The sequence below is a fragment of the Porites lutea genome, chromosome 14 (genome assembly GCF_958299795.1).
Source record: "Porites lutea chromosome 14, jaPorLute2.1, whole genome shotgun sequence".
Lineage (NCBI taxonomy): Eukaryota > Metazoa > Cnidaria > Anthozoa > Scleractinia > Poritidae > Porites > Porites lutea.
This window is the reverse complement of record NC_133214.1, coordinates 19,205,434-19,219,893: the sequence shown is the minus strand read 5'-3', so window position 1 is coordinate 19,219,893 and position 14,460 is coordinate 19,205,434. Positions and strand designations below refer to the sequence as shown.

Genomic DNA, 14,460 nt, shown 5'->3' with positions numbered 1-14,460 from the left:
TCTTTCTAAAACTCAGCCATGCAAGTACTTTGTCTATATGGACCGAGTGGGAAATCCACGCCAAGACTGAAGAGTGTACCACGCAATTAGCAATATACTGTGGCACTTTTTGACTGCCCTCATTTGGCACACGTAATAGTTCTTTGGCAAATGCAAAAATTTATGTGTTCCTGTTCAGTTTTTGCTTTGTTTCATTGAATTTGAGGGATATTTCCGAGTACAACCCCCCGGAGGCTTGTATTTGAGTCTTGTATTTGGAGGGGCGATTTATCGGAGGGTTTTTGCGTTACGTGTATGGGGGGGGGGGGGGGGGGGATATAATCGGAGGAGTTCATTTTCGGACTTAAACGGTATATCACCCCACTGGCGGGTTCTGTAACGAGAACAAATCATAACGACGGGGTAACGTTTTATCTCGGAAACATGCATACATTTAAAAAACTCGTGACCCTCTTGAAAATTATTCACCGTTTCCTGGCTCCAAAGAAATGAGGTTTCAGTTCGTGCGTTTTTCAGTGTCGCGAAACATTTTCATTATCGATGGTACTCATGTTGAGGACAATCTTGATTTGCGTATTAAATTCCCGATAAGAAGTTAGATTCAAAGCTCGGACCAAATTAACACCTCCACCTGACTGCATGACATATATGCGCTCCTAAATCTGTTTTATGGAGGTGTTATCCATTCAACTGAGTTTTTCCACTTGTTCAGACAAAGAAACAAATCCTTTTTTAAAATTAAAATCTAGCTAAAATTTTGAGAATAATTTTATACAGAATTTAAAAACTAAGAGGCTTGATATAGTCAAAATTTGCAGAAATTAATGCTTCATTTATTATGCATAAATTGTTCAATATCGACTTGAGTGGTTTCTTTGTAAAAATGTGACAAAGTATCATTTTGCCTTGCAGTTCTATTGTTAATTACAAGAAAATATTAAATATGTCGCGAAAAGAATAGTCTCTGTTGGCGATGGCAGGATACTCTTTTGGAACCACATGAAAAATCACAAGGATTAGTGACAACTTAAACAATATGAAGTATCAAAAGTAGGTTGAGTTTGAAGTATAAAACCACTTCTCAATTTTCTGAAACAGCTGCAGATTTTTGTTTACACAGTCCTCGAAAAAAGAAAAAAAACGCAGTCGAATATCGGTTGAAGAAAATCATTTCATACCAAGTTCAATTTCAGGTTCATCTTTACAAGTTTTCTTTCAGATAATTGTGAAATAAATAATTTAAAGCTGTTCAAACACCAAAAAATAGTACATGATGTAGCTTACCAATTTAGACATATTCGACGTCATTTCCGGGAATCAGACCATAGTGACCGAAACAATGCAGTTTGACGTCACTCCGTCGTAACCAAAACAAAATTCACCCTTTGCACCTGCTGATTTGGGACAAATTATTTGGAACAAATTTCGGTGATTTTGTGGATAGGTGAAGCTTCAATAGAATTTTTTATATAGATGCATTTTACAGGAAGCCACTTTCCGATTCGGCTGATCACAAAATCGAAAATGCAACGGCTAGATAAAAATCGTAATGTACGCTTCGCTAAACAGGTGCTATTTACGGTCATTTTGAATTTTAATTAGTCTCGCGTTTGCTTATATTGCGATTAGCGATCGAGCGTTGCTTATTTCCCCCCGGATCTTAGCAGGATGCGTAGTGCAGCCATTTTTCTGACACTGTAAGTGCTGGATTCAACCATGGCTAATCGTTTTCGACAATTTCGTCTACTCTTATGGAAAAACTTTATATTACAGGTAAGCTTACGTTTAAATCTCCTTGTGCCGCTTTAGCTCCAAACTTAGACTAACAACCGATCGATTTTTGTTGCGTGTATTAACTTTGTGCTGACTAATTCTCTTCTTTTTATTGAAGATCCGCCGTCCGATCGGAACTGTTTTCGAACTCCTGTTGCCGGTGCTTCTGGTCGCAGTATTAATTCTGCCAAAGTAAGCTGTATTACCGTAACTTCGCTGTTAAGGACAACAAGCATACTAATATTACGTAATGTTTTCAGCATGAAGAAATATTTATTAATTTATGTAGTCTCTTTAAAAGTAAACAAAGTTAGTTCATTCATCTTTTGGTAAAAGTAAAAGTAAAAGTAAAAGTAAAAGCGCTTTGCAAATTATTAGAGAACGCACGGATTACCCGAAGCAACCCGTGCAATTCCATTCCCGTTAATATTTGTGTGGTTTATGCTGAAAAGTGCTTGTTGAATTGCGTTAACTCTAAACAACAGACCAATATCGACATTTTCCTCTGCTAAAATGTGCAGTTCTACATGTTCATCTTACAGTCACTTCCAAGATGGTCCTTCTGTCATTTTCATCATTAAATAACGAAAACACGGCCTGCCCAGTATTTTTGTGGTCTGAATAACCTGTGTAAACTTTGGACAGTAGACCAATATCTAACTGAGCTGATATTTACAGTTTGTATCTTGAGTCCACTAAGATGATATTTACGCCACTTACATTAAGCTTTTAAATAAGCATAAAATTGAACATAGTTTCACCACCAGAAACTCCCAAGACCTTGATTCCTTTATAAAACATGCTAGAAGATAAGAAGGCGACGAACATTACGTATCCTATCACCAGTACCTACATTAAATTCGGACATAAAACCACATGCTGATGTGCTATCACAAATTATGAGGTTGTAAAAAAATAAACACCAGGGCCAAGTTGTTTGAAGGCCAATGTTGTAATTTTAATCCAGGTTCCTGTTTGAATCTTAAGATTTCAGCAGTTCTTGGTCGACAGGGGTATTTTGCAGAATGCTCACGCCAAATACAGAACACCGAATGACTCTGAGTTCAGTGATTGGGGTTAGGAAACTGGGTGAATCATGGTCCGCTTTGGGTCATTTAACCAGGGGCATTCAATGAGAATATATTCAAACCACTTAAACATAGCATTGTTAAACGTATTTTAGCATTTAAACGGTAGATATAGGCATATTTTCATCCCCTAAATACTTTTCATCTGTTCGGATTTCCTAGCTGAAAGTCTAGTGATCCGAAAACTATAGGGATCAAAACTTACCTTTTCGAAAATTTCAGCCAGAAAAAAGGCTGCCGAGAATTCTAGGTGACCTTTTAAAAAGGGTAAAAATCCGTTAAAAATAGGCAATTATACCATTATTTAGATGTTCAAAAATCCTAGGAGAGGCAGGCAAGCAAGAAATTTTGCAACAAATGTTCCGAAAATTCTAGATCTCAAATCGTCTTCCGAACAGATATTTTCCGAAAATTGTCGTTGGGTGCCCCTGATTTAACTTGGAAAACAGACCTGAAACTTAAGGTGACTCGACCCAGTTTTTGGGGGGGAGGTACCATCCTACTTTGAAGCTCTCTCGTATCCCCACCTTTACTTTTACTGTAAGTCTAACACATAGAATAGATAACATATAGGGATAAGTCACATAGTTTATTAGGTATAATCGTGTAAAATTTGCTTATCCTTTTCGCATAAATTATGACCTAAATTTGGAAACCGCTGAATTTCTCGAATTGGGTCTTTGCGATTTTGGTGAAACTCTGTTCAGTGCAAGGCACTAGTGCGCACTATGTGTAGCCGAGAGATTTTCACGAAAAAATGCCGGCAACAGCAGATTTTCGACTCAGACCTCAAAGGGGCGTGGCATTATAACCACGTGAAATTTACTCCGATCACCAAAAATTTTATGTTATATTGTAGATTGATCTATATGTTATCCATTCTATGTGTTAGACTTACAATAAAAGTTAAGGTGGGGATACCAGAGAGCTTCAAAGTAGGATGGTACCTCCCCCAAAAAAAACTGGGTCGAGTAACCTTAATTCACTCAGTTTCCTATAACCCTAATGACGAAACTTCAGAGTGATTTAGTGTTCTGCAGTTCAAGGAACACCAAATGCAGAATGCTGAATGACTCTGAAGTTTAGTGATTAGGGTCAGGAAACTGAGTGAATCAGGTTTTATTTAGGGTCATTTGTTAATCTACTGGGAAAACTAACCCGACACTTGATTCACTCAGTTTCCAAACCCTAATCATCAAACTTCAGAGCCATTCTAAAATTTATAAACTGTTGTAAATAACACGCGAACTTTCCGTATAAACGGCCATTTCGACTAAAATAAGACGCGGCTTAGCTAAGACGAGTCTTATTAGATAAGACATTCTCGTATAAATGGTACAGTTTGCGTCTTATTTAAGACGCGTCTTATGTAAGACAAGTCTTATTTTTCCTCGTATAAATGACCCTAATATCTACAGGGCTTCTATGATATCGTAGCCTGAGAAAACAGCCAAATTAATAATTTATTGTAACAGGCACGTTTTATGGCGTTAACTTTCATAACCATCACACTGACGATGACAGATGTACTGTCGAAACATGTTTGTTAAAATTTAAAAAGGCACATTTATTATTTTTGAAAATGTATATTGATTTCATCTTCTGGTTGTTTGAAAAGGCAGTATATTTTAATAGGGTGTTTAAAAACACCCTGTTTCACTAACAGATTTTTAACTGAGTGAAACTGTCTTTTTGTTTCTGGTTTATTTTTCCAGTAATCCAAGTACAAAATTAATTAGAATACTAAAATAAACGTCCCTTCCCGAACTCAACTCCAATCGATCATGTGCATTAAAAAACTACATTTGAAACTGTTTTTGTTTGCTGTCATTTACAGGCAATTTATAGATACAGAAGACTTTTGCTTCAGTAAGTAAAACTGTTTATTGACTTTCAATAACAAGACATTGATTGAAATAGTTGGCTTCCAGGTGTTGAAATATTGCAGAAAGCAGTGAAAATTCCAGTGACAATAGATCTGGTTGGATGTGCCACATTAGCAAAAGGAGTTAAGCTTATCTAAGCTACCATGCAAAAACCTGATGCTCATGTACCTTCAAAACCATCACGGTTTTCCGGAATGTCATACGTTTGTTTGTGCGTTGTATCCTTCTTTTCGTTTTCATCATCTTAATCCTGAAAAGTGACCACGGTTATCTACAACTTTAGCTAGTCCACCATTTTGTTTATGGGTTATTCTTTCATGTTACGCTTACGCCAAATAGACCTAGTGTTTCATATAATAGTAATAGAATGTCCATACTCATGTATACCCTTTATGCCCTGTATACCCTTGTTTATGACGGCTGAGAAGCCTGGCCTCTTTTCGTGGTAGGCACTATACGGTGGCCTTACATAAAGTAATTGCTTAACAAACATGATCTCTTAGCTTGTAGGTTATGTTTGAAATCCCAATATTCTGAACACGTGATGATCTCGAGGGAATTTGCCTTTTGTTTTTCCTTTAATTTTATGCACCACATATGCATGAGGTCATTTGAAAGAAACAGTTCTCTGGGGGTAGCATCACATGTTCTGTAAAGTTATGGGGAAACAAAACATACAGTACCCAAACGTACAGGCTAAAAGATCTATGGCCCATGCTTTATTATGGAGGACGTTCCACCTCAAACGTACCACATTATATAGTAGAGTCAAGATGAGTTCTGTACAGTGGAAGGAGACAGTTTTATAGTTGTGATGTAGACTCATGTTGAGCAACTTTATGCCTGTAGTTTGGGGAAGTCCCCACAAAAAATATATTCTGAATATGCAGGTGGCAACAGCAAATGCTATGAGGCTTAATGGTAAAAATTACCATCAATTTTCAACATGAAATATCTCTCAGTGTAGCTGGACGTATGTATTTGTATGCAGTCAAGCTAGAGGTGATAGTAACGACGATTTGTTTAACCCTTTAAGCACCAGTATCCACATACAAATTCTCCAAACTGATCTCTATACATTTCCTTAAGGAATTAGTTGAGAGAATTTGATAACAGATCAAGGCATTTTCTCTTGTGTGATCATTTTATTAATTCTCATAACTTATCTCTTGACAGTGTATGGATATTGTTGAGAGAAAATTGATGTTGGTCACTATTGGGACTTAAAGGGTTAATATGTGATGTTTTATCTATAACCAGGTACTTTTGAACCAATGGAATCCAGAGACCTAAAGGAGGGTTTGTTTAAAAGTTTACTCGATGAAGCCAAAAAGGATATAAGTGAACAGCCAGGGTTCGATGTAAGAACCAATATCACCAAGCTGAATGCAGATGCTATGAAAAGTATTCAAAACAAGACGTATCTTGCGTACTACCCTACATCTCCCTTAGGTGAGAATAGTATTACTTAGATGCTTGAACTAATGAGTTTTATTGGTCTGCCACGCAAAAATGCAGTGGTCATCCTGTTTGCTGGCATGTATGGGGTCTTTGAAGTCCCCTTCCCAGAGATACCAACCTCTGGAGATCTAAAATCTGGAGATTCTATCTCTTGCACCTACTCTGGATTTCATGAGTAGCAAGAAACTAAGATTTCCTTACCATAGTGGAGGCGTACTTTAGGGATTTTTGGGTGGGGATGTGCTGCTGGGGCACTGGAACCCTTAGTCTATATCAGAGCTAGTTCAGCTGAATTTTGCTACCCTACACTAAACTAAATTCCCCAAATTCCCCCCTATCCTAGAGTAGCTGTTCTCCAGAAACTACTGAGGCCAGTAAAACAGTCCAGCCAAAGGCACATACTTAGACAAGACAAGACAATATACTTTATATGGGGTCTTATACCGGCTGGGGCATTGACCGTTTTCCAAATAATTTAAAATTGCAATCTTCTATGTTATGTCTTCTATGTATGGCAGTCAATAGCTATTGACTCAGAGACCATGAGAACAAATAGTGGTCTATTATCAATGCTGCATTCTGATTGGTTGAGCTAATACTAGGCTATATTTTATAGCCCACTAGTAACGAAAAGCGCCGGCGTTGAAAACCAAAACAATGGCGGCTGAATCGCATTTTGCTAGCTAAAGTTGTTTTGTCCCGATATTTTGGACCAACTAGTTGCATTTTACTAATAATTATTATTCTCCTCCTGAAAATTATAATCAAAATTCTCTATTTTTTAGTAACAAAGCTTATGACAACTGTGGTGGGTTTAACTGGGTTGAAGTTAGCACCAAGAAGTCTTTCTAGTAACAAGAGCTGGGCATCTGGTGATGAAATGGCTAAAGAAGCTTCTGAAAGTGATGATTATTTTGGAGGTATGTGGCTGAAAGTAAAGTAACCACTATCATATAACAATCATACTACAGTAGTATTAAAACTCACCTGGTACTTATTTTCTAGTTGCCAGTTGTACATGCACGTAAATAAAAGCAACATTTTTTAGGACTGCAAAATTAAACATTTTTTCAGATCTGCCGACCTGCAGGACTTAAAGATGCAGATAGTTTGAAAAAAGGTGGTCCAAAAACTGACCTGTGAGGGACCACCTCCCCGAGGCTTCCGGTGACTTTTGGCACTTTTGGTGGTTTCTCATTGAAATTTTGATTGCACTTAAATCTGTTGCTCATTTTGCTTTCAGCGTTTGATTTTGCCATAAGTGCAGATGCCACTGAACTTCCTAAGCAAGTCAAATACAGTCTGCGACTACCACATGAGCAGGGTGGTAGTCAAAGCCGCTGGAGGACAGAAAATACCTATCCAAACTTCCAAGCTGTGGGACCAAGAAAGGATGACGAGGGGTGAGGAAAATAGAATCACTAAACTCAGTGCGTGTAGTTTGTTAAAAAGATTAAACTGTAATTTTATTCAAATGAGACCTTAAACTACTGTCTGTTTTAAAAGGTAAAAAAATCTGAGCTTTTACCGATCAACTGCAATGCACGCTGATGGTGCCATTGATGAGCGAAAGCTAAGATTTTTATTTCTCTCATTTTTTAAGAACATCATGCCGCTAAAGGACAACTCGAACAGATTTTTAATAGTTTTTAGTATAAAATTTTAAAAAAAGATTTTTAAAAAAATGGCTTTGGTGTACTTGAGAAGAATTTGATCTCAGTGGCTAAGTAATTTCGTAATGTTCTGTGATGGTATAGTTTTGGTCTGTAACTTACTACAACAAACAACTACAGGTGAAATGCTAATGTTCCTTCATAGATTTTTGTTTCTGAAGTCTTTTTAGTCCTTGCGGAGAATTTGACAAAATCATCAGAAATGTTTATAATAGTCTGACAGTGGACACTGACATTGGAAAAAGCTTAGAAATCTCCTCATTTTAATAATAATTATTATTGAATGACAATTGCACTCCATGACTAACTCTTCAGCCACCTGTGGCTTGGCTTATGTGCATCTTGGTTTAGCGCACACTTGTCATGGGTTCAAATCACATTGAGGACTCAAGGATTTTACCCATCATGCGCTCATGATGTATGACACATACACTCAATTCAAATGTTAAATCCTATTGTAAACTTTGCATAAAGCATTTTCTAATATTTTTTTGTTTATTATTTTTAAGTTTTTGCTGTAAAGGGTATAGAGAACGGTTTGTGCCATTGCAGTATGCAATAGATATGGCAATTATTCAAGAGCAGTCTAACTCAACTAAACCAATACTGCTCAAACTACAGGTGAGTACAGTTCATAGGTATCATAACTATTTTGATCAAATGAAAGGTGTGTCAAATGTTTTTACGAATAGCAAATTCTAGATGCATTTGAAGGTTCTTCATTAGTTGCTATAGAGGGTCTGCAAAAGGGTTCTTCAATCCTGTCATCCCAACCCAAATTTTGTCCAATCAAGTAAATAATCACAATAGCATCCCTTGCATACTTTTGATCTTGAATCTTGCCCCCATTTGCTTGAAAATTTTGAATCCTGGTCTTCAGATAGGGTAAAGCAAGCATCCCAAAATCCCAAAAAGGTATTGGTACTTACAGCCTTGGAAGTCCTAGAGTCTCATTTCTATTGCAATGCTGAGGAAGTCTGAGAATCCCAATTTTAGTTGGGGAGGGACTATTTTTAGTCTGAAATATCAACCATCTCTTTGCCCCTTCAACCTTGCAAACACCTTGCCCCCCAACACTGGGCAGCCATGTGAGACTCTCTCTCTCTCTCTCTCTCTCTCTCTCTCTCTCTCTCTCTCTCTCTCTCTCTCTCTCTCTCTCTCTCTCATTGATCAAACATCATAATTATGGTTAACAATGTTTTCTTTTTCAGCAATTTCCATATCCAAAGTACACACAGAACTTCTTCATACAGACAGTCCAGGGCCTTCTTCCTCTGCTCATGACACTTGCATTCATGTACTCTGCCGTCATGGTCATAAAGGTCAGTTTGTCAGTATTTATGTATTTTAAAGGGTGCTACATAGGAGTCTGTGATGGTAATAAGACTCATGCCTTATTACTTCTTCTTGTTATAGGAGCTTGTACATGAGAAACAGAATCGTCTGAAGGAGTCAATGAAGATGATGGGATTGGCAAACTGGATTCACTGGACTGCTTGGTTTACTAAGAACTTGTTGTTCCTTCTCATTTCCATCATCATAGTCACTGCCTTGTTGAAGGTAAGTAAGGAAGCCTTCAATAACATAACCCTTGATGTCGCAAAAGTGGCCAGCATCAATTTAACAAGTAGATTCCTTGTTGCTGTGCATCTGTTTTAAGTAATAGGCTGATTTAGCAACAGAATGGGAACGTCAGTTGATGACAGCATGCGCAAATCAAACAACTGGCTTGACCAATGGTAGATCGGCAAATTGAGCACGGGAGGTCACGTTTAGTCCTTTCCGCGCACTTTCCTACCATCAACCAACGTTCCCGTTCTGTTGCTAAATCAGCCTAGTAGATAACAGATGACGTCAAAAAGTGGTAAAAACAAAGAAGTGGCACACAAGCCGCAGGTGAGAGTGTCACTGATGTTTTAACCACATTTTGACGTTTTCTGTGAACTAGTCCTGAACAGACCCACGGCAACATGGAATTTATTGACTTAACTGCACTGACCAGTCCCTCTTTGTTGTATTGCAAATTCACTACAATTTTTTTTGTTTCAAAAGGGTGCTAAGATATTTCAATTCTCAGATGGTGGCCTCCTCTTTGTATTTCTTCTCTTATACATCATAGCCAGCATTATGTTCTGTTTTGCAATAAGGTATGGATCATCTCATTTTTTTAGTTAAATACTTTAAAATTATCACCCCCCCCCCCCCCCACCCCAAACTCCCTTACTGGGATTTTCAGGGATAATGCAACAAATAATTCCAATGGAACATAACATGGTTAAGAATCATAACTGGTAGTCCAGCTGAATTGGTTGGCTGTTTTACAAGTGTGACTGAGCAATTTAAGTCCAGACTAACAAGAACGAATCCAGTTGGCGGTCAGGGCAGGATTTGGGGCCTCTGGATTTTAAGTGCAGCACTCTAACTATTTGGCCCACACTGCCTCTTCCATTGTCTTTGATTTCTGCTTGGGCTGGAAATGTTTTAGTTTCTCTGTAAATGTTAAAATTGATTAAAAAATGGAACAAAATTGACAGAGGTTCAAGAGGGTGACACTTAACAGCTCCAAGGACTGGCTAACCTTTGGCCTTATAAGTGTCTCCAACTATTTAGGACCACTTTAGTGACCTTATTGGACTTAAGAATGTTGGATTTTGAGGAGAGAGGAAAACCAGAGTACCCTGTAAAAAACCTCTTTCAGCAAGGAAAGAACCAGCAACAAACTCAACCCATCCCATCCCACATGACATTGGTGCCAAGACTCGAAACTTGGGCTAGTGCTCTCACCGGTGTGCCATCCCTGTGCCCCTAAATGGATTTTGGATACCTAGATCATATCTTTTATTAATTTCATTTTGATTTCATTCGCAGTGTATTTTTCTCGAGGCCAGTGGTTGGCATGCTGTTTGGAGCAGTCTTGTGGTACTGCTCTCTTGTTCCTTTCCAGACATTTTCTCAACAGGAGGCTTATGAGGCTTTGTCAAGGTATAACAATCTTTTTTTTTATCATCTTGATCAATACCAATGTCAATATCATCATCAACATATTCAGCATTCTTTGTCACAATTCTGCCATCATTATCATCGCCATCACAAACATCACCATCATCATCATTATCAATATGATCATCATCATGCAGTCATTGCCATTGCCATCATCATCATCATCATTTATACTTAATATACCAGTCGTTACTTAAGGTGCAGATAAAAGCCTTCCTTTCCAGTCTGATGGGCCTGCAATATGTGAGTTTTTCTTTTTCTTGCTAACTCTACTTGCACCGATCATAATAAGCTCCCATCTGTGTCTCCAGATCTTAGGAAGTCAAAGCTAAGAACAGGAGGCATTTGCCCTCATTAAAAAAAAACACCCAGTATCTGAATGGATTTGGACCCCTGCCCTCCTCTCCCCTAACTCAACGTTTTGCCCTAAGTGAGAAGTTAGTGTTTATGTTGTGTCATTTGAAGGGTAGGTGGGGAGTTTACCAGAATCTTATACTGATCCCACTTTGGTCTTTTTTCTTTTTGTTTTATTGCAGGGCAGAGAAGGCTGCTTCTTGTCTTTTGCCCAACACTTGCCTTGGAATTGCAACATACATCATTGCAAGGTTTGAGAGCAATGAAGTTGGTTTGACCTGGGATAAGGTATCAGCCTCACCAACTCCTGAAGACGACTTCAGCTTCTCCATGGTCTTAGGAATGCTTATTATACAGAGCATCATATACGGAATCATCGCGTGGTATGTAATTTTGTATATTTCACGTTACAGTTCAACTTGACCACGTGGCCACCCAAAGGGTAGCCTTCAAATACAGCTGTGTCTCCTCACTCCTGGCCACTTAGGACTTTTCACGGTGGAGAGATGTCTGCACCTTGATGACAGAAATTCTATATTGGTGACATAAATCAATGTTTACGTAACTAATTTGGTAATCACCCTAACCTTTGGAGATTCTGGCAGATTTTGTCTTCAGTATAGCACTCCTTTCTTTGAGGCACAGGTGTCTTTCCAGCGAAACCTCCCTAGCGGTGAGAAGCGAGGAGAGAGGAGAGAAAGCTGTATGCACAAGCTACCCAAAGGGTGAAAAGAGTAAAAAGTCCTTATTTTATATCTGTAGCTCAAAATAGTCATCATCTCGCTGACAAACCTGAGACTGACCTCTTTCTGCCCCCCTCTCAAAACCATCTGTGTATGAGTTAACCTTTAAGTATTTGACTGACTTCAGGTATGTTGAGGCAGTATTTCCCGGCAGCTACGGCATTCCCAGACCATTTTACTTTCCATTCACCAAGAGCTATTGGTGTGGAACATCCAGTGATGATGTGATTGATGTTCGAGCAGAACAGGTAGGGATCTTATCATTATCATCATCATGACATTACCTATGAAAAAAAAAAGGCCACAACAATTGTTTACAGCCTTTCCCCTCATCATCACCATAATCATCATCATCATTCATCATTTCCACCATTACAATCATCATTATCATTATCATCATTTACCAAAACCACCACCATCATCATTGTCTACCACCACCATCATCATCATCATTGTCTACCACCATCACCACCATCATCATCATTGTCTACCACCACCATCATCATCATCATCATTGTCTACCACCATCACCACCACTATCACCACCACCATCATCATTGTCTACCACCATCACCATCATCATCATCATTGTCTACCACCATCACCACCACTATCACCACCACCATCATCATTGTCTACCACCATCACCATCATCATCATCATTGTCTACCACCATCACCACCACCATCATCATTGTCTACCACCATCACCACTACCATCATCATCATTATTTGTCTACCACCATCACCACCATCATCATCATTGTCTACCACCATCACCACCACCACCATCATCATCATTATCATCACCTATCACCATCACCACCACCATCATCATCATCTACCACCACCACCACCATCATCATTATCATCATCATTATCATCATTTACCACCACTACCACCATCATCATCACTATCATCATCTACCACCACCACATCCATCATTTCCACCACCATCATAATCTACCACCACCACCATCGTCATCATCATCATCACTATCGTCATTACTACCATCATCATCATCATCGTCATTATTCTTTTCACCATCCGTGTCATCATCTTCGTTATCATCTATTGTTGCATTAAAGTATTTTGACTCCTCTTTTTATGGCTTGGTCTTTGTTATTTAGGAAATGAACCCAGTAGAAAGGTCAGACAACCCAGATATTGAAGATGAAACTCATGACCTGCCAGTTGGTGTTGGCATCAAAGATCTCAGGAAGGTGTTCAAGGTAAACAACCACAACAACAACAGAGTTGTGTTGGTCAAATTTTCTGGTAAGCTATCATTTGACATGAACTAAGAGTAACTGTTTGTCCTTTTTAGGGTTCAGCTGGCTCTAAAGTTGCCGTAGATGGATTGTCACTTCAAATGTACAAAGGACAAATCACAGCTTTGCTGGGCCACAATGGTGCTGGTAAAACAACAACCATGTCAATTCTCACTGGTCTCTTTCCTCCAACTTCTGGTTCAGCTCACATCAATGGCAAGAGCATATTGACAGATATGGATGCCATCCGAGAGAGCCTGGGACTGTGTCCTCAGCATAATGTTCTATTTGACAGGCTAACTGTTAAAGAACATTTAGAATTCTTCATTAACTTGAAGGTAGTTTTACATGTATCTTGATGTATACCATATTAAATTATTTGATCAAGTGGGGTTTTAAGCATTTTGATGTGATGTTTATTCGAGGGTGACATTTGGTTTGAAATCACATTTCTTAATTCACTCTGATCACTGACAAAAATTACGATAAGAGAATAAAAAGAAGGTTATGTCTCGCTGAGATAGAAGTGAATTTTAATTGTCTGGATGTTGTGCTTAACCAAGTTTTTCTGGACCGAGGTTTTTCATATAAACCTTGAATAAAGGATGCATTGCAGCGTTTTTTCAAGGGCGGTGTTTTTAATTGGTAATTTTCTTCCAGCTCCAGCATTTAATCAAGTAAATATGGTAAATTGTATAGAGTTTCCAAATGAATTCTTTCGTTTGTGACCTCTAGTGTAAATGTGGGACTACTTCCTCCCTGCTTCTCCTCTCTCTAGCTTCTGGTCATCTTTCTTTTGCACATCTTCTAATTTGAACTTTCTGCATACTCGAAGTTAGGCCAAATGTGTACGATGTTAATCGTTTTGTTCTGCAACACAGCATTTGTCCTCATGAACACTTATAGCCATTTCTCTAACAGAAAGGCCAAGTTTACATAAGTTGACTTGGACCATCTAACCGGATAAATCACTGTCCTGTGAATAAGTTTTAGGGAACTTGTAATTTTCAGTGGGTTGAGATTTATCCATGTTTTGATCAAGTGAGCCCTGTTAATGAGTGACCATCAAAATACAGAGCTGGATTTAAATTAGTTATTTATTGTTTTTTACTCCTTAGGGCACATTTGGCGAGCAAGCTCAAATGGAAGTACTTCAGATGATCAATGATGTCCAACTCACTGATAAAATGAACTGGTCCTCATCTAAACT

At 38.4% G+C, this 14,460-nt stretch overlaps 1 protein-coding gene across 1 annotated transcript in view; it reads left to right on the top strand.

The window, feature by feature from the left end:
* The first annotated feature begins 1,571 nt into the window (after window positions 1–1,571).
* Window positions 1,572–14,460, top strand: part of LOC140923864 (phospholipid-transporting ATPase ABCA3-like) — a 35,927-nt gene continuing 23,038 nt past the window's right edge. The window contains exons 1-16 of the mRNA XM_073373875.1: window positions 1,572–1,773; window positions 1,892–1,965; window positions 4,699–4,730; window positions 6,008–6,199; window positions 6,994–7,128; window positions 7,452–7,611; window positions 8,391–8,502; window positions 9,093–9,203; window positions 9,298–9,441; window positions 9,934–10,028; window positions 10,750–10,863; window positions 11,418–11,618; window positions 12,106–12,226; window positions 13,110–13,211; window positions 13,307–13,588; window positions 14,369–14,460. The exon at window positions 14,369–14,460 is cut by the window's right edge and continues 27 nt beyond it. Coding sequence (XP_073229976.1) covers window positions 1,717–1,773; window positions 1,892–1,965; window positions 4,699–4,730; window positions 6,008–6,199; window positions 6,994–7,128; window positions 7,452–7,611; window positions 8,391–8,502; window positions 9,093–9,203; window positions 9,298–9,441; window positions 9,934–10,028; window positions 10,750–10,863; window positions 11,418–11,618; window positions 12,106–12,226; window positions 13,110–13,211; window positions 13,307–13,588; window positions 14,369–14,460 — 2,024 coding nt within the window. The 5' untranslated portion in view covers window positions 1,572–1,716. The remainder of the gene's footprint in view (window positions 1,774–1,891; window positions 1,966–4,698; window positions 4,731–6,007; window positions 6,200–6,993; window positions 7,129–7,451; window positions 7,612–8,390; window positions 8,503–9,092; window positions 9,204–9,297; window positions 9,442–9,933; window positions 10,029–10,749; window positions 10,864–11,417; window positions 11,619–12,105; window positions 12,227–13,109; window positions 13,212–13,306; window positions 13,589–14,368) is intronic.